The sequence below is a fragment of the Trichosurus vulpecula genome, chromosome 5 (assembly GCF_011100635.1).
Source record: "Trichosurus vulpecula isolate mTriVul1 chromosome 5, mTriVul1.pri, whole genome shotgun sequence".
In the NCBI taxonomy this organism is placed as follows: Eukaryota; Metazoa; Chordata; class Mammalia; order Diprotodontia; family Phalangeridae; genus Trichosurus; species Trichosurus vulpecula.
This window is the reverse complement of record NC_050577.1, coordinates 44,142,320-44,163,580: the sequence shown is the minus strand read 5'-3', so window position 1 is coordinate 44,163,580 and position 21,261 is coordinate 44,142,320. Positions and strand designations below refer to the sequence as shown.

The window sequence follows — 21,261 nt, the reverse complement described above, 5'->3', positions numbered from 1 at the left end:
GACCCAGCAATATCACTTCTAGGGCTGTATCTCAAAGAGACCATACAAGGGGGAAAAGGATCCGTATGTACAAAAATATTTAGAGCAGCTCTTTTTGTGGTGGCAAAGAACTGGAAATCAAGGGGATGCCGATCAATTGGGGAATGGCTAAACAAGTTGTGATATACGAATGTAATGGAACACTATTGTGCTACAAGAAATGTGGAACAGATGGATTTAATAAGAACCTGGAGAAACTTATATGATCTGATGATGAGTGAAGGGAGCAGAACCAGGAGAACATGGTAAACAACCACAGATACATTGCTTCTGTGATGATTAACTTGGATAGACTTGGCTCTTCTCAACAATGCAAGGTTCTAAGACAGCTCCAAAAGACTCATAATGGAAAAGGCTATCCACATCCAGAAAAGGAATTATGGAGTCTGAATGCAGATTGAAGCAAACTATTTCCTCTTTCTTTTTATTTTATTTTTGGTTTTGTTTCATCTTTCTCATGGTTCACTTCATTCATTATAATTCTTCTTTACAGCTTGATTATTGGGAAAATAAGTTTAATGTGAAGGTATATGTAGAACCTGTATTGGATTACATGTCGTCTTGGGGAGGGAAGGGAAACTGGGAACTCAAAAACTTGTGGAACTGAGTGTTGTAAACTAAAAAAAAAAAAAATTAACAAAAAAAAGAATGAAGGATGAACAACAGCAGCAATATTTGGGTCTCATCATTGGTCCTCTTGGAGAATGAAGGACCAACATTTGAGTCTCCTAGTTATCCAGAACAATAAAACCTCATATGCATTACTTCTTCCATAATTAATGCTTGCTGGAAATCACTGGGAGCTAAATTACAGTTTAACAGCTGAGAAATCAGCAAACCTACCGATCAACATTAGAAGCTCGCTGCTGTCACTAATAGAAAAGATCTACTGAATACCCCCATGCTGTACTTGACATCTAGTTCCTTTTTGGAGCAATTACAATGTGCTTATTATTAGGATTATGGTTGGGTATCAAAGCACTCGATTTGGCCTTGACTTTGATACAATGTGAACTTGAAGTAAACTCAATTTATCCTTGACCTACATACAATGTGAACTTGAAGTAAACTCAATTTACCCTTGACCTATATACAATGTGAACTTCAATCAACCCAATGAACCACCTTGACTTCCCCATTTCTTCCTCTACTAATCTAGGATAACAATTCTTACCAAGAATGCTCTGGGATTAAAAGACATATTAAAAACTACCCCAAAAAACCAATCACATATTATTAAAACTCAAAATGACCTTGGGAGGGGAAAATCCCAGGCTGATCCGATTAAGCAGGGTGAAGCATTGGATAATTTTGCCAAGCTGCTACAACCCAGCAGAACAATCGAGAGAAATAAAATCAAAACACTGGTTACTGATTTAGTTGAATGGCCTGCTGCTTTATAATCAAATTTCCTATAATAAAAATGTCAAACATTCTTCTTTTCATTAAGTAGCAGGCTCAAATATTTGGCTCTGTCAATGGCCAGCATACCAGCTGAGAAAAGTTAATCTCTCTCTCTGGTCTGCAGTAAGAGAAAGTAGTAAGATTTCTCTTTTTAAAAAAAAAATATTTTTCTTAATTACATGTAAAGACAATTTTTAACATTCATTTGAAAAAATTTTTGAGTTCCGAATTTACACCCTCTCTCTCACCTCCCCTCTCCTTATGATGGTAAGCAATTTGATATAGGTTATATATGTTCAATCATGTAAAATAAATTTCCACATTACTCATGTTGTGAAAGAAGAAACAGACCAAAAGAAAAAAAACAACAAAGATGATAAAGTGAAAAATAGTATGCTTCCATCTGCATTCAAACTCCATCAGTTCTTTCTCTGGAGGTGAATAGCGTTTTTCAGCATGAATCCTTTGGAATTGTCTTGGATCATTGTATTGCCAAGAATAGGTAAGTCATTCACAGCTGATCATCATACAATACTGATGTTATTGCGTACAGTGTTCTCCTGGTTCTGCTCACTTCACTTTTCATCAGTTGCAGGTTTTTTCTTTTTAAATCAGCCTGCTTATCATTTCTTACAGCACATTAGTATTCCATCACAATCATATACTACAATTTGTTCAGCCATTCTCCATTTGATGGACATCTCCTCAGTTTCCAATTCTTTGACACCACAAAAAGAGCTGCTAGATTTTTGTACAAATAGGTCCTTCCTCACTCCACTTCCCTTTTTAAATCTCTTTGGGATACAGGCCTAGTAGGGGTATTGCTGGATCAAAGTGTATACAGGTTGATTGCCCTTTGGGCATAGTTCCAAATTGCTCTCAGAAAGGATTCAATCAGTTCAGAACTCCACCAATAATGCGTTAGTGTCCCAATTTTTCCACATTCCCTCCACCATTTATCATTTTCCTTTTCTGTTACATTAGCCAATCTGTGAGGTGGTACCTCAGGGTTGTTTTAATTTGCATTACATTTTTTCATATGACTATAGATAGCTTTGATTTCTTCATCTGAAAACTGCCTGTTCCTATCTTTTGACCATGTATCAGTTGGGGAATGACTTGTAACTGCATACATTTGACTCAGTTCTCTATGTATTTGAAAAATGAGGCCTTAAGGAACAGAAGGTAGTGACATTTTCATGCCTTATATCCCTCCCTCAAAGTCCTGCTTGGATATCTTGTCATAGCATGAAGGTGACCCTGGGTCACCTCAAAGACTACCTCAGCAGAATGGAAACTCTGGCAAGCTGGCAGTCCTGTCAGCTGGACAAACAGGGCTCAAAGATGGGTCGAGGGACTGACTGAATGTCTGACGTTCCAGTGCCAGCCTCCTTTTAGTTATGACCAGGCAGAATGAACGGTGATGAGATTTTCTGGCCACTTCAGTGGGCAGGCCCTCTACAAAGGCATGGAAAGATTGTCTTCTGCACTGTTGGATGGAAATGAAAAGGGCAAGGAAGTGGCAATCCAATACAGCAGCAATCTAATTTTGTGTAGTGATACACCTCAGTTTTTTTAACCAAAAAATTGGCCCATTTCCTTTTATAAAGCAATCTACACAAATCATTTTCTTAGTTTGTATTTCATACAAATAAAAATAAGAACTTATATATTACTATACCTTTATTATAAATATTAATATCACAGAATTATGAATTGTAATTTTATAAATCACTAACATGTCAAACATACACTATGCAACCAAGAAATGTGGATATTTAAATAAAGAACCTTTTTACAATTTTTATATTTCTAACTTGTGAAAACAATAACCACATTATTAATGTAATAGAAGGGCTTTTGTTGGCATAAAGTTTCTCAGAATGTAGTCATTGTTATTGCTACATGTAATTCTTTTTCAATCATAGTAAGAATCATATGCTGTCTTCATAATAGCCAAAGCAGCCAAATTCCAATTTGCACAAATAAGGTCTTACAAATGGTAGTAACATTTATATTTTGTTTGATAAGCCAGTAACCCGCAATCTAAAAATAATATTTTCTGGTTCAAACACTTGTTTCAAGATGAGAGATAAAGTAGTATAGTGGATGGAGGGCTGGCCTTGGAGCCTGGGTTCAAGTCCTTCTTCTAACCCATATTGGCTGTGGATCCCTGGACAAGTTACTTAATCTTTCAGGACTGTGTAAGCAAGTCTCTGACAGTGTGAATTAGAGAAGGTGCTTACCCGTATTAGCACGAGGACTTTCCTCTTCTCACAGTCCAATCTGCTAAATAAATCATAGACCTGGTCCCCATTCCTATCCTATCACAAGGTAAGTCTACTAACTGTTCTTGTCCAATTGGAATAAGTCTAAATGAACCATATTTGTACATGGCAAATGGGTGCCTAATCCAACTGGGCTCTGTCAGTGCAGAATCCAATACAGTTCTCTGAAATTATACCATTTTCACATGTGTGTGTATATATATACATACATGTATAGATACATACATATGTACATATATGTACCCACACACTTTTATATACATGTTTGTATGTGTACACATATGTATATCTATATCAATTACATCGAAATTTTCTCTAGATGTGGCATTGCAAAAAATAAAACTTACAAAGTAAAAGCCTTTCCTAACAATCAGCTCCAAAATGCACTTCACATAATCAAATGAGCATCTTTCCTTCTGTTGCTTCATCTATGGCTCTGTTCCTGACATCTCCATCTCGCCCTGTCCACCTCCCCACCCCCCCTCCCTCTTAGCGCCCTTTTATGGGTTGTCTTCCTTCATTAGAATGTAAGCTCATGGAGGGCAGGGATTGTTTTACTTTTTGTTCGTACTTTGAGCACTTAGCACAGTGCCTGGTCCATAGCAAGGGCTTAATAAATGCTTTATCTCTCTTGCAATGCAGAGTAGGAAGATTTCAGTTCCCCCACTACGTCTTCACAGACATATGGGCAAATCTCCCTACCATATTACTTGGAAATGGAACCATCTGAAGGGGTTTTCTACATGATTCACCAAGCATCATTTCATTATCAAAAACTGTAGGTAGAACAAATGTTTCTCATGTTGAATGGAGCATTTTACTCTTAGCAATTCAGTAAGCAACCTTTGATGGCGCAAGCAATCTTTCTGATGTGACAGGAATGGTTTTTGAAGGTCTTTTTTTTTTTTTTTTTTTTTTGCTTATTAAAAGCATCTAATTTTCTCTGGAAAAAATTGTCTTTTCAACATATTCTCCAAGTACACTTTCCAAGACCCTTTTCAAATGATTAGATTTCATGCTTTCTGTAGCTAAAGCACTTAAATAAAGCAAACAGAGGTCTTTCCTCTTCATCAGCAAGTACTTACAAAACCCAGCGAAAAAGGTAGTGGGCCGTGTTGTCTAAATTTGGGCTTTTTACTTTGTTTTTCTGTATTTCTAATACTTTACCGACCTCTATTGTCTTTGTATTTATCCCACTTGCTCCAAAGAATTTCTCTTCAAATTGTTTTATCCATCATTATAAGATACTTTTATTTAATATTTTTAGCCTTCAGCATTGATTTTCACAAGAGTTTGGATTACAAATTTTCTCCCCATTTCTACCCTCCCCCCCCACTCCAAGATGGCATATATTCTGACTGCCCCATTCCCCAATCAGCCCTCCCTTCTGTCACCCCACTGCCCCCCATCCCCTTTTCCCTTACTTTCTTCTAGGGAAAGATAGATTTCTATGCCCCATTACCTGTTTGTCTGATTTCCTAGTTGCATGCAAAAACTTGTTCAAAAAAAACAAAAAAAAAAGATACTTTTTTTCAAAAAATTAGAAACAAATTTAAGATGATTAAATGCAAATTCAATTGTTGAAAACTTCTAATTAAAAGGGTGTTTTTTTTTCTCTCTCAGTTTTTAATTGGGAACATGGAGTGAGGGGTAGACAGCAATAGAGATGCCACGGGGGTGGGGGGGCACTGAAACTTTTTTTTTTAAACACTGAAGGAAACAGAAGTTCAGAAGGAAGCACAGACAAGCAGGACAGTTTTGAAAGTATAATATGAAATTATTATTCGCTTTTAAAAAAACAGGCAAATGAAACAGATTAATAATTTCATATACAATCTTTTTTGTGTTCTTTGGCATGTATAAGCTCAGAATTTTTAAAAAGGATGGATCTAATGAAAAGAATTTTCAAACAATTATCTATATTTCAAAATTTTCAATTTTTAAAATTGCATATTTGAAAAAAATGTGATGTTGAGAAATACAACATTTTAATAAGTACTTTAAACTTCTACACAAAGATTATTTAACTCCAAGTTTTCATAACACATTCAAATGCAGCCCAAGGACACTGTGCCATAAGCCTATGCTGACTAATGGGCGTGGTGGCATACAGTGCTGCAAAGAAATTCAATTCATGCCAATTCAAATTTGACCACACAGACCATGTTAAATAATCACGGTGAATCATTCACAGTCAGTTGGAGTGACTTTGCCATGTTAGTCTTGCTTTTGTTCACTTTAATTCAGTGAAAGAAATAGATGTGCTCATGCAAGAGTTACTCTTGAAAATATACATGAATTTTTACTATTGTTTCCCGCCCCTTATCCTCAAGCCTCAGGGTGAAGCCCGTCACAATTTAAGAACTCAGGAGAAAAAAAAGACATCTTGCATAATACTCTGAGAGTCACTGGTATTTTTTTTTAAGTATCACAGCATCACTGTTACCATTTGACAGAACAGATTTTATAATATAGAGGGGAAAAAAATTAGATTAAAATTTCACCATGATCCTATAACAATAGCATCAGAGTAATCCCAACATGAAAAACCAGAAAGCTATCTTCATCAAGGCTACAAGTAAAATTCATTAAGAAATTGCTATAAATATTGACTACAGGTGAAAAATATTTCCTGGCCCTTTAAAAAAAAAAGCTTATACATGTCCATATTGAATAAGTTCTCCCAGCATTTAGTAATGCCACACAACCTGAGAATCAACAGTAAAAGTGATCAGGAGAAAAGCAAAGCCTTCACTAGTCTAGTTCCATCATTAGAGATAAATGAAATGCCAAAGATGAGCATTAACAATAAGAAAGAAAAATTGATACATTCTCTATTTTAATAACTTAAAGACTTTAAAAAGATTTAAAGTTTCTCATTTTTTAAAAAGTAGTACAATTTTAATTAGAAAATAGGAGAGATCAAAGGTTCTTCATATTAAATTACAGAGCAGAGAGAAAACATTCTTCTAGCTAGTGATCAACTTAACTAACTGTACATTTGTATTATTTCTGCATCATAATTACCTCATCATTTTGTTTAAAGTCCTAAAATCAAAGTGAACTTTCTTTTCCTACAAATTAAATTTTTTTCTTAATTTTTACCTAGCCATACAGATTAGATCTAAAAAAAATTAGTCTTTAAAATGTACCTTTAAATTATAACATGGCATAATACTAGGATGCCTCTATCGCATTTAAAAAGTATCTTAAAATTACAATGTAGAAATACTCTCATGTATTCTATATGACATGTAACTTTTATAATTTGGGATAAAGTTCAATTTTAAAATGAGTCCTAAGAATGGCTAGCGACCAGTAAAATAATCTCAACCGTGAAATTCTGCTTCAAGAGAGCCACATTCTAGTGGCAAACTTATTTCTTCCGGGGCAGCTAGGTGGCATAATGGATAGACTGCCAGGCCAGGAGTGAGGAAGATTCTTTTTCATCAGCTGTGTGACTCCGGGCAAGTCACTTAACCCCTATTTGCCTCAGTTTCCTCATCTGTAAAACGAGCTGGAGAAGGAAATGACAAACCACTTTAGTATCTTTGCCAGAAAAAACCCAAAAGGGGGTCGTGAAGAGTTGGACAAGAATGCAAAATGACTAAACGACAACAAACAGCATTGAGTAAATACATTTTTGTTGTTCTACTTTGAATATATGTCCAACAACTTCTTCCCAGTTAGAAGGTAAGAGTAATAACCAGTATTTGAAAATCAAATATTAGGACTGCAAAAAAAGTCAGGAGATCATCTTCCTTCCTCTCTCCTCCATTTCATGTAGAACTTCACAAAACATAATTCAAAGTTTTCTACCTTATTCTAAATAGTTTCCAAGGAAGTAGATTCCTAACCTCCCTCAGAAATGCATTGGCATTTTGGGGTCTTTGAATGCTATTTTCTTAAGAATACTAGAGTCTTGGAGGGTCTTCACTGAATACCAAGTTGCCCATGCCTTATTTTTCTTTGCTGATAAAGGAAAATGTTCCCAAGTTAGTAAGTCAATAAAATGCCAAAGAAAATGAGGGTCATTTGGTCCTGATCATCATTTTGAAAACATTGATCCATTTCCAGATCAGGTAGTACCACTGAGCATGTAGCATTTCTCAATCTAACTCATAAGGAGAATGGACGTCATAGGACCATAAATTTAGAGGAAAGGGCCATCAAGTCCAACCCCCTGATTTGACAGATAAGGAAATTAGATACAAGAGTGAGGACCCTTACCTAGGGTCAGATGGTATGAAAGTGTCAGAAGTAAAATTTGATTTCAGGTTCTCCTCATTCCAAATCCCACTCTCTAGCTAGCTACTATAGACTATCCCTGTTTAACATGCACCAATCAATATCCCTTCCCACATTTCCAGCAAAAGGAGAGTGGGAAGCTGAAGAATACTTTCCCACCTCAGCTCACACCAAGAGTGGAAAAGCAAGGCTGAAAGTGTGCTCTTCTAATTTTTTTTTTTTTTTACCAATTTGAACCTGAAACCTTTCCACTTACCTCTGTCCCCTATTCCCCAGGGAGATGGCTAATTGTACAGGGATTTTAAAAAATCATTATTATTTTCAATGCAGACAAATTTTTGTTAGCACCTCTTTGAAACTGATTATCAACTCAGCTCCAAAGTCTTTTGCATGTAAGTTTTAACCATTATCTCAGGCCCACAGCCTGAAACAATTGTACTAGAACTAAAAGGTGACTCTAAGCAATGAAGAATTGTAATTAAAATTGAAAGAAAAAATGTTACCCACAATGCTGGCTACCATTATTTTTTCAGGTCATTTAACTTCACCATCACCAGACATATTACTGATGACTCAAAAGTAGGAGCTGGTAAAAATTTGGGGAACTTGGTAATAACGATAGATAGGAGATGAAGATTTGCCTAAGTTTAATTTACAGGGCAAGCCTATGTAGACCGTGAGCCATCGGTGAATATTCATTATTATTAATAATAGCCTTCTAAACCCGAGAATCTAGGGGCAAGGGAGATACAGCACTGTAGGCATAAAGCTTTTTAATAAGTCTAAAACCCCCAAGGACTGGCAAACTCTACATGGAAATTAAAAGCCCTTTGGCAATTTTCATGAGTTTGGCTGGAATGAGTTGGCCCAAATTCCTGGGATATAACTGACAACCTTGAGCAATAGGTAGCAGCACCACTGAATGAAAATTAAAGTTTAATTAAATTTTTATTTCTTGCCTTGAGGAATTTGCTGCCATCTTGTTCGGCTTCTAACCTTTCCAAACTCTCCTTCTGCTACTTTTTACGCAGAGATCTGGTCAAGGAGCCAAAAGGGTTAATGCAAAGTAACAGAATATCCCAATCCATAACCAATTACTATAGACCACCATCTCCCAAAGTGTGGTCAACAGATCCTTTCAGGGGGTCCTTTAGGTCAAAACTATTTTCATAATGATACTAAGATGTTTTCCTTTCAAATACAGTAAATATTCATAGATATAATTCAAACAAACAAAAGCTCTTTGGAGGTCCTCAATAATTTTGAAGAATGTAAAGGGGTACCAAGACCATTTGAGAATCACTGCTGGAACCTAGCTAAAATGCTGATGGGACACACAAAAAAAGAGGGAAATCATTTTTAAGGAATTAACCACTAGCTTGGGTTGACAAGATCATTCACATCAGGATCCCCATTTTGTCTTTATGGGTCTTGGCCTTAGCTGCATGTATAAACATGTCTAAAGATTAGTTTTATTTATTTACATTTTCTGCTTTTATTACATTCTTATGAGCTACATTAAAACATTAACAGTTAAACCCCAAACAGCTGGAACATGGCAATTTCCAATCAGCTCCTTCACAAAGCTTTACATTCCCCATTAATTTTACTTCTTTTGCTGCAAAATAAGAAAGTAGATTCAGGATGTTTTCTCACACCAAGAAAGCCTGGACCAATCTACCATAAATTCTTGGTAGTGTTTTAATTAGAACATAATAGATTCTTTTAGATAGCTAAATGGGGTTGAGAATCCACCTAATTTCTTTTGTTGAAATGCACATTATCCTAAATCTCAAATCTTCTTTTTTTAAAAAATACCCATGCCACAAAGGAGTCAGCCATTCATAAACTTACATAGAACTTTCTAAGATTAAAAGGTGAAGTATAATAAAAATGGCAAAAAGCCTCAAAACATTAACAAAGCATAGGTTTTAAATACTTATATCAAGCAAGCTATGTTTTAATGTCTGAGGGAAGTTGCTAGCACTAACGTAAGAAAGGTATTTTGCATTAACATGATGTTCATGCTAATTCAAGGTAATTAGTGAATCATGCACTTTGAAATGGGGAAAACAGAGCCACTTCCTCAAGGTCACTGAGCAAATCACATGGGATTCTGGTCTCTTGCTCTAACCAATAGTTTTAAATGAGTACATAGACTTCCTGTCTTTAACCTAAATGGTCAAGGGTATTATGTTAGAGATGTTACAAAGGAAGGAGGAGGGGGTGCCATGTATACCTAGGTCATGTATTCGTGATCTAGTTCCTTAAGCAATCTCAATTACGTGTGCTGAAATATTTCAATTATATCAAACAGAGTTCAGACATACTCCATGTCACCAACGCATGCCACTCTTTAAAAAACAAAAAAAAAATCCAAAAGAAAATGTCTAAGAAACACCCCCAAATGCCTGCGGAGAGAATACAAAAGTCCAAAATATGTACAATTATTAATCTTCTTCCTCTGCATCATCAAAAGAAAGCAGACTACTATTTTTTATTTGCTTCTGATTGTTTTTGGGAACCAAGACCTCCTTTTTTTTTTCTTCATCTTTTCTCTTCTTTCTGGAGTTTGCTGTCAAACCCAAGTACTTCTCATCAGAGGATCTCTTGGCTGGTTTTCTGAACATAATTTTTCCATCAGCTGGTTCTTCATCTATAGTAAAGAACAAAGTTAAAAACTTCTTTCAAGTTATTACACACTAGCATTTTCTCCTCTTCTGGTTAAGCTCTGCATAGTTAAATAATGAACATCAAAATTTATTTCCAAAGAAAACTAAGGGTCCCAACAAAGTAAGCTATGTTCAAGACATTCTCAAATCATGACTCTTTCCCCCAATACTTCACTTCTAGGAGAAGAAAACAAATGGCAAGAAAACAACAACATAGTAACAATTTTTTTAAAAATTACTTCCAGGGATATCCTGGAGTTAGATTTTGCTTTGTTTCCTGTTACCTCATTATTTATAGCACAGGGAAATCCAACCTATAAAAAGGATAGTTGGGTTTTTGTTTTGGTTTTGTTTTGTTTTGTTTTGTTTTTTTGGTATGTGGCCAGACCAATGATTTCAATGGTGTGGGAGGTCTCCCCGGTGGGGAAACACCCTCTATCTCCCAGTTCAAAAAACCAATTGCTCTGCTATTTCTGGTCTGGGAGCACCTAGAGTGCTCATGTAATTTGCACAAGATCACACAGCCAGTATGCATGAGAGGAGCACTTGAACCCAAGGCATTTTGACTAAGGTTGCCTCCCATTTTAAATTTATGCTCTAAGATTTTGGTTTTAAGTCAGCTGGAACTCAGAATGTATTGTTCTATAGAAATAATTTTCCATACAGTAGTCAGTTTTCTAGAGCAGCTCACAAAAGCCCATTAATTATGTATCAGAAATATGGTACTGATTATGTTATTTAAATTGTACCTATTACATTGTCATTAGAAAATGAATGCCCTCTTCCCTATCCCCCAACCCCCACCCCATTAAGTTCCTCTGTATTTTAGGAAATAGGAGAGGGACTGGAGAAGATGTTCTTGGATACTACCATTGATGTTTTACCTCTCTATGATTTTGCATCTGCAATAAGAAAAAGTACTTCTCTAATTCAATCATTCCTTGGGTATTCTGAGGTGAGGAACAAAAGGACTGATGCTCAGAAGAATGATTCTTGAAGATGATTAACCTTCAAAAAAGGATTCCACTATGTCCACAATATTGAACTTAGCAAAGCAGATTCCAAATAAAAAGGGATTAAGATAAGATAAAATTTAATTGATCAGAATAACACCATTTCCTTAGTATGCTGGTTAATCTAGGTTTTATTATATAATTTGTCATTTTTGTCCAAAAAGGAGGGAAAGAGCAATTAAAAAGTAAATGATGGTCATTTCCCAATGGACAAGGGGTCAAAGGATACAAAATTATCAAAAGAATTATAAACTGTCATTTGAAAACATTCCAAGTCACTTATAGAGGAAATGTAAGTTAAAACAACTCTGGGGTTTCACCTTACAACTTATAAATTAACAAGTGACCAAAAAAAAATAGGAAAAGTCAATTCTGATGAGGCTGTGGGAAGACAGCCATACTAATACACTACTGGTAGAACTGTAAATTAGTCCAACTATTCTGGGTATCTCCTTACTCTTTGATCTATCCTTTCCACTAAGTAAATAGCCCAAGGAAGTCAAAGACAGAAACAAAGATCTAGTCAAATAGCAGCATTCTTTGTGTCAAAGAAGTGGAAACACAGTGGGTGCCCATCAACTGGGGAATGAATGAAGAAACGATGGCATATGAATGTAATGAAATATTATTGTACATTAATAAATTACAAATATGGGAAATTCAGAGAAGAATGCAGCTATCTATATGAACTGAGATGAAGAAAAATAAAGAAGCAAAAGAATAATATATAAAATGACTACAATAACATAAGTGAAACATAGACTAGAAGCCAAATTCTGTTTTAAAAAATAATAATAATGGTCCCAGAAAACAGAAAAGGAAATATGCCTCCTTCAAAGCAGAGAGGCAGACTACTAATAGTAGCTAGTATTTATTTTGTGCTTTAAAGTTTGAAAAATAGTTTACAAATATTAACTCATTTTATCCTCAAAACAACCCAAGGAAGTGTTATTATCTTTATTTTTACAGGTGAGGAAAGCTGGGCAGGTTGACTTGCCCAGGATCCCACAGCTACAAAGTGCCTGAAGCCATATTTGAATTCAGGTCTTCTTCACTTCAGGTCCAGTGCTCTATCTACTGGACTATCCAGCTGCCTTACTACTGGGGTAGAATATTGTATACATTATCAGAAGTGGTCACTGTGTCGGATGTTTGGATTCAATTCCGTGGTTTGGGGCAGGTGAGGGGAGGACCTCCAGAAATTGATAGCTATAAAGACAAAAGCATCAATATTTTTTAAAAAGTAATGTTAAAGATAAAAACTAAAAACAAAACAAATGCAGTCCAGTGTTTTTAAGAATAAACTATGAAACTATTACTGTTATATACTTGGGATGATACTTCTCCAGGCATTAACAATTTCTATGGAAGTCCAGTCATGAAGATGAAAAAAGTCCCACTCCAGGGTAGGAGCACTACATTTTGAATTATGTGGTTTCCTGGTGTTTTTTTTTCTAGTAAATGAAGATGGGCTTGCAATCTGTTTTCAGCAAAGGAAAGAGCCCACACCATGTGTGTAAATAAAGATTACCTAGGTCTAAGAAACACCTGATGATCTAAATAAATTTCTCCTTTGGTTTCTTACGATTATTTATAATAGCACTCCATGTTTTCTTCTCTTATTTGAAAATAATATTTCACAAAACCATAGGCACTGAGCAGAGGAAAAGACTAAGACGACAAAATAAAAGTAGTAAACATTTCTGACCTTGAGCTTCAAGATGACTTCTTGTTGCTGAGTTGTGCCTGATTCTTTGTGACCCAATTTAGGATTTTCTCAGTAAAGATATTGGAATGGATTTGCCATTTCCTTCTCTAGCTCATTTTACAGATGAGGAAACTGAGACAAACAGGGTTAAGTGACTTGCCCAGGGTCACACAGCTAATAAGTTTGTGAGGCCAGATTTAAACTCAAGTCTTCCTAACTCCAACCCAGTGCTCTAGTCACTGTGCCACCTAGTGGTCCCTAGTTCAGTTTTAAAAAGGAGAGTAGCACAGTGGAAGGAACAAAGGCTCTGGAGTTAGAATACTTGGGTTCAAATCCTGACTGCCTGACAAATGCCTGACTGATTCTTGGCTCTGCTCACTTTACTCTGCATCAGTTCATACAGCTCTTCCCATGCTTCTCTGTATCCATTGCACATGCCATTTCTTACAACACAGTAATATTTCATTATATTCATGTACCATAACTTGTTTAGCAATTCTCCAACTCATAGGCATTTACTTTGCTTCTGATTCTTAGCTATCCCAATAATTGCTGGAGTATATGGGGACTCTCTTCTATATAATTGGCTTCCTTAGGGTATAAGCCCAGGATTAGAGTCTCTGGTTCAATGAGTGAGGACATTTTAGTCACTTTACTTTCGTATTTCCATATTGCTTTCCATTTCACAGATCAACCCACAACATTAGTGTGCCTATCCTTCCACAACTTCTCCACCACCAGCTGTTGTCATTTTGGGTTTTTTTATATGAATAATATTTTTCCCAATTACATGTAAAAGGAATTTTTAACATTTTTTAAAATCTGAGCTCCATATTCTCTCCCTCCTTCCTTCCCCCCCCACCCCGAGATGGTAAGCAATTTGATATGTTATACGTGTGCAACCATGCAAACATACCCATATTAGACATGTTGTGAAAGAAAACACAGCCAAAAAACAACAACATGAAAAAATAAAACAGTATGCTTCAATCTGCATTCAGACTCTATCATGAGTTTGGAGGTGGATAGCATTTTTCATCACGAGTCCTTTGGAAGTGTCTTGAATCCCTGTATTGCTGAGAACAGCTAAGTCATTCACAGTTGATCACTGTACAATCTCGCTATTACTGTGTACAATATTCTCCTGGTTCTGCTCATTTCATTTTGCATCAGTTCATAGAAGTCTTTCCAGGTTTTTCTCAACTCATCCTGGTTGTCATTTCTTATCATTTTGCAAATCTGCAGGATATGAGATGAAATCTCAGAGTTGATTTAATTTACGTTTTTCTTACTATTAGTGATGTGGAGCTCTTTTTTATCTGGATGTGAATACTTTGTAGTTCTTTTGCGAACAGTTCACACCCTCTGACCATTTATTTATGTGGGTATGGCTATTAATTACATACAAATTCATATATATACACATGTTGTGTGTGTGTGTGTGTGTGTGTGTATACACACACACACATATATATATCTCAGATGCCAAACTCTTACCAAAGAAGTTTGATACAAAGGTGTCTTTTTTTCCCATTTAACCACTTCCCTTCTCTTAGGTGCATTAATGTCTTCCTAATTTATTTAAATAGTTGTTTAAAATTTTTTAAATAAATACAATCTAACATTTCTTCATTTTAAAAAACGGTTAAGTGTCCTTTTAGGGTCTCTTTCACACATACAGAAACTCAATTGCCATGCTTGATGGGGAAAACTGAAATTCTATAGACTCAGTATCCTTCACCCTAACTGCACCAACAGAAATCAAGACCTGAACTTGAATGAAGAGAGGAAGAACAGGAACTTGTGTCTGTGCTTGAAAGCAATACCTTACTATGGTGCAGTGGAAACAGCATGAAACTTGGAGTCCAGAAAAGACCTGGGTTTGAATCTTGCCTCTGACACTTATGTGTCAAATAAGGCTCTGTAGGCCCAGTTTCTTCATCTGCAAAATGGAGTTAATAATCTGTACTATACTGAAGATCAAATAAGCTAATTAATGTATGGAAAGCACTTTGCAAACTTAGAGGCACCATACAAACATCAGCTGGAATTATGAAAAGACAGAGGAAGTATCATGAGTAGGTTTCATTTCTGAACAATTCTGGTAAATGTAAAAACCAGAAGCATGAATCAAAGCCCAGAGTCTGGTATTCTAGCAGGTTACCATTTAGAGAATATATAGGTGACAGAACATTTAAGAATCACAGCTTCACTGGACAACACATTTTTCTTAACTACATAAAAAAATTTTTTTAAAAAAGAAATAAAAAAAAGGTCAGTCATGTAATAGAAGCTTCCAGATGACAGAATAGCAGTGTCTGACTAGTCTGGGGCTTATTGATTCCAATTTAATGACATATACTGTGCCCTCCTAACAGTATTATCACTATATTTATTACAAATGACTCAAGGCAAAGGAATCAGTGGCAGTGCTGAAATAAATGGTGAATATTTTTTAAATGAACTCCAAGGTGGTGGGAGGCTGGGCTTGGCCAGAGTCACAGCAACCACTAAGCTACTTGGGTGAGGGCCTCTAGCTGAAAATAGTGATTTTTCACTGCTTTTCTAGCTTCTAGTCTATGCCTCCCTCTCTCTAATTTCCAATTTCCTTTCTAAAGAAAAGAACCTAACACTTAGGACAATTTCCAGAGATCAGAAATGAGTCTGTTTTTTAGCTATTGAAAACTAAGAAAAAATATGCCACTCAATTAATCTGGGCCAACTGATTTTTTTGCATGTGCCCTTTAAACCTATAAGGGGGACATGTTGCTTCCTCCCTGTATCAGCTCTTGTGAGCTAGGCAGCCCTCCTTGGTCTCCTGTTCACTCTTCAAATTCTGATCTGATTTCCATTTGTGGACAGAGAGATCCTTGGGTCCTGACCCACTGCGTGGACACCCTCCACTGCTGGCCTTTCGCCCATACCCATTCATTCTGGATCAGTCCTCCTGAATCAGTCTCCCAATGTCTTTTGGACAGCTCACCTGATTCCCCTAAGTTTATCTTGGATACACAGAATGTGGAGCAAAATCTTAGTTTAAATCCAGGCTGCTAATATTTCTGTATTACTGTTCTAAAGCTAACAAAAACGAGGGGAGAGAGATGGATTACAGACAGACAGATAGATGGTACAGTTAGAGCCACTGACATTTGTGAAGAAGAGAAAGATAAAGGAAGTGGCTAATACTGACGACAGTGCCAAACCACGGGCCCCTTCCCTTGCTCTTCCATTTCTTCTCCTGAGGGTTATCATTAGTAATCTCTCCCCAACAACAAACTTCTTATCTGGGACCTCTTCGTCCAGGAGCCGGCCCCTAAGGCTTAGTTATCAGTGCCTCTTCACTAGCAGCAGCAGGTAGGGAATAAGGGCTTGGCTCAGTTCCCTTTTATCCAATCAATTTCTTAACTATTCCTACAAGGCTTCATCTGAACTAACAGGCACAAACGATTCCAATAAAAATTTTCTTTTTCCAACAGGAGAAGAAAGAACATTGCTCTGGAGTTGGGAATCCCAAGTTTGGGTCCTGACTCTGAGAACTGTTGTTCATACCCTGACTCTGATCTCATTAGGTGTATAATCCTGGACAAATTACAGCTTCTATGGGCCTTATTTTCCTCATCTAAGAAATCAGATCAGACTAGATGACCTTTCCTTTTAACTCTAAGATCCCATGTCCTCAATAGACACAGGCCTTCCTACACTATAGTACACCATTATCCTGTATATATGGTATACATATTTAATAGAAATGTTACTAAGCATGAAAAGATCAGTCAACAAGCACTTATTATGCATCTACTATGTGCCAGGTATTGTGCAAAGTGCTAGGAATACAAAGAAAGTCAAAAGGAACCTCTGCCTTACAAAAGTTCACATTCTAATGAAGGGTCAATTGGGTAAACTGCCTTTATTTTATTTTTAAATTATTTTAATTGGTGCTTTCTGTTTTTATATCACATTCACTTCTGAATATACCCATTCCCCCACCCCCTATTCCATGCACATCTAGTGAGAATAAATTTAAATTGGAATTTAATAATAATACTAATAATTAGTAATATTTAATAACAATAATGGGAATGATTCACTTCCATAAAGGACAACTAAAATTTGTTACTGTATCGAGCAATGTATTTGATTATAATTTGTACATAATATTAAAACTCATCTGTGTTAGTCTTCTGGATGAGTGTCAGGGGTTGGAACTGATCCAAGAAAGGCACTGCCACCCCACAAGCAGGTCAAAACAAGGTATTAGGCCAAAGACAGGAAGATGGAGCCACATGAGCTCCAAAGAGGAGGCAGCCCAGAAACCATCTAGTCATCTGTCAATCTAGATGTGTCCAGGTACTTTTTGAGACCAATGGTCTTCCATTTTATAAGCAAACCACGCAGGTAGGTGATGCAAATGGTGAGCTTCTTCCTTGTGAAGGTAGCCCTGGCCATGCAGGCAAAGTCAAATCCTCAATGTCAAGTTCCACAGAGGCACTGGTCCCATTTGCCACTAGGTAGCGGCATCTTCTTGGGATGGTTCCATCCCATCTCTTAACAGATATGGATGAAACTTTTGGCAGTGAGGTCATTCAGTAGCAGCAGGCAACCACTCATCTTTCCTTGAGAAAAGTCCACGTTGCTATGCCCAGGCACAAGTGAACTCATGATCCAAATAGCCACCTTATCCCAGGCCCTGGTTATGTAGGTGTCCTTATTAAATTCAGTGGTTGAGGGGTCATATCAGGTGCCTGGTGGGTGCTGATGTACAGGAGTTAGGCTGCTGTGCTGTCAACAGCTTGTACATCTCCAGCCCCCCAAGTGTCTCTTCCATGTATTTGCCATTAACTTGCAGCTCACTGGCCAGATCATTCATCTAAGCTGTAGGTGACAAGATAAGTGGGCCTAACTGTCTGACTGGGCCTGATGGATGGCCTCTACTTATGATCACTGGAAGAATGGTGGTTATAGTACGACTCTACCATGATCCCTTACGCTGGGCACCACTGGTAAAGAACCCAATGGGCTTCCATTGGTTGGGAAGGAAGTGCTTATACAGGTGAATACTTAGGATGCTAATGAGATAAGAAGCTCCATTTTTATGCAGTGGGGGCCTCATGATGTGGCAGCCATGAAACCTGCTTATGCTCCTGGCTAGGAGCAGAAGGCCAGCTCTTGGCATTGCTCTAAATGTTTTCTTTCTATCTGATGATGGATTGCTACTGAACTTGGTTGGCCTCATGGGACAGGGAAGCAGACACAAGACTACGATGGCCATGATCAGGCCAAAGGCAACAAGGTGACATATATGGTAAGTCTCTCAGTTATCTATGAAAAAATATACAGCAACATACCAGAAATTGCTTTCCAATGTAGCCAGATTTTTTTTGGCAGGGGCGGAGGGGGGAAGTGTAACTGGTATGCTCAGTAACTCATAAGTCCACAAGCCCAATGGATGCTTCTGTCTTTCCCCAAAAGGAACCTCCCAGAAGCTCCATGAGGTATCGCTGCTGTTAATGAATCAAGAGAAACATAAAGGTCTAACGCTGCTTAGATTGCTTCCTGAAGACATGAGGAGATTCAACAATGGGTCTCTTCTATCCCAAAAGGTATTAGCCTTCCTAGTGGGCTGGCCGATCAGGCAAAGCGGAATGTTCAGGTGGGGCACTAGGCTGGCATTAGAAACCCAATAAATCCATCAATTATCATGCCCACTTTGTGTTATGAAGAGGCACCATGTACAAGCAACTTCTTAACCAAGATATATTGCCCCGCTGTGTCCCCATCTGCTAATGCCCTGGAATTTAAAGGCATGGCCCTGCATTTTCTAAAGGTCCAATCTTTATCCTCTCTCTCATGTGTGCCACAAGGACTTAGAAGGCATCACTCACTGTGCTTTCTGTTGGCTCAATCAACGCAGCCTCTACTACCCAGTGTGCCTGATTGGTATTAGCAGGTCTAGATGATCTATGACTCTTTTAACCAAGCTATGACAAATTGCTGGAGAATGAAGATAGCCCTGGGGTAGGCCAGTGAAGGTGTGTTGCTGCCCCTGCTAAGTAAATGAGAATAGCTTTTGGTGATTAAGAGGGACAGGGATTGAAAAGAATAAATTGAGCCAAATCCTATCCTATGGTCCCAAGCTCAGTACCTGGCTGCTCCAGGAGGGAAATGGCATCAGAAAAAGGAGGAGAAATAGAGGCCATGACATAGCTGAGTCCAAATCCTGCATCTATGGTTCTCGTATACATTAAGTTCAAAGGGGAGGTCAAGGACACCATGATTCCAGGTGTTGGTCAGTCCCCTGCCAGGTAATGTTCTTTAGAGCTGGCAGTTTGTTGATGAAGGGGGAACTGCAGAGTTCTGTCAAGCTCCTTAGCCTTAAACTGATGGTCTGGGTTATGGTAATATGAGGGTTGTCCCACTAACGTAATATATGGTATTACCAGAAAGAAGAGAAATGACAACTTTCTTGAGGAGAGGCCCCCTTGTTCCTGCTACTAATCTCACAGGGCATATTTTCTCCTATATTTCTGCTACCATAGTTCCCTTGTATCTTCCTACCTTGATATGGGGTCCTTTGAATAAATCTGGATTCCCCGGGACGATCTAAATGCCCACCAAACTACTGAGAGCTCCCCTCACTCAAAGGGATGGTTACTGCTGGTCTCCGGGAGGGTGTAATGTTAATGGGATATGAAGATCTTCCCCGACCATTAATAGGCCTATGTGACCTGCTCTGAGCTCTGGCCCAGCTCACAGCTGTGATACATCCTGAGTCACAGAGTCCATTGGGGGAAGAGCTTACTTAGAGGAGGCTTGCTCTTAGGAAGGCTTTCACACCTTCAGCTAATTTCTAATTAGGAACTGAGTCACGAGGGTTGTGATGCCCTCTGGCTCTGAGAAGTGTATGTACATACTCTGAGTTGGCATTTTGCATTGGAGGTTCGCTTATGAGAAGGATCTTGTGATTCCCTGGTCAAGACTCTGGGTAGCCCTACGTTCAGACCCCCTGACTGCTCAGAGGTAAAGGCTCTCCTGATCCAGTGGTGTATGTAAAGTGTTTAGCAATATTGCTTTGATTTGGGCAGTTAAAGGCCCTGTCTGTTGGTCTTTGTGCTAATTTCTCTGCTTGTATTTTCTCTGACATTCAGGCTGCCGACCCTTCCCCTGAACTAGTGAATGCAATTAAAAGTAGAATGAACCCCTTTTTGAGCAGTCTTTCCTAAAAAAGCAGATCTAAGAACCTGTGCTAGCAGGGCATCCTGAGTATGGCAGTGTGGCTGCCATCACAGAGGTAGGGAGAGGACCGCTCTTTGCTGGACCACTCACGGCTCCTAGGGCCCTTATTCAGGGCATCAGTCCCTTGGCTGAGTGTGCAAAGTTAGTGGAGATCAAGGCATAGTAATGGAATAGAAAATTGGGCAGGATGCTGCCTACCCCCTTGAGTATCCCAGGATGTTTCCTAAAATAGCATCCTCCTCCTCTGGCCTTTCTTCTTTTCCAGATGAAATAATTCCCATGTCCATTTAGTGGGCTGACTATATATCCTTTCCTTTGTAATGCCACAATCCAGAAACAAGACAAATATGCTCCTGAGGGATATTTCAGAGGGCTCTCCTCTTCCTCTGCCCGTAGGAGAAGGGTTGTTGTCTGGCCATAGTAATCACAGCCCGTCTCTCTCCACCTAGGCTAGGATCTTTTCTAGTTTTTCTTAACGTGTGATCCCTGCACAGGCATATTGAGTGGTTATTTATCCTGAGGTTAGAAAGCATGATTCCCTTCAGAAATCCAAGGATGGGTTCCACAATGGAGTCCTGACACAGGTGATAAGTGGTGACTGGCAATTTACCTGGCCTTGGCAGCTTGAGGACTCTAATGCTGGAAACCCAGTGCCA

At 38.0% G+C, this 21,261-nt stretch overlaps 1 protein-coding gene across 1 annotated transcript in view; it reads right to left on the bottom strand.

Annotated features, from left to right (window-relative positions):
- Positions 1–6,130: 6,130 nt before the first annotated feature.
- Positions 6,131–21,261, bottom strand: part of KIAA1143 (KIAA1143 ortholog) — a 39,491-nt gene continuing 24,360 nt past the window's right edge. Inside the window, exon 3 of the mRNA XM_036759457.1 lies at positions 6,131–10,635. Coding sequence (XP_036615352.1) covers positions 10,430–10,635 — 206 coding nt within the window. The 3' untranslated portion in view covers positions 6,131–10,429. The remainder of the gene's footprint in view (positions 10,636–21,261) is intronic.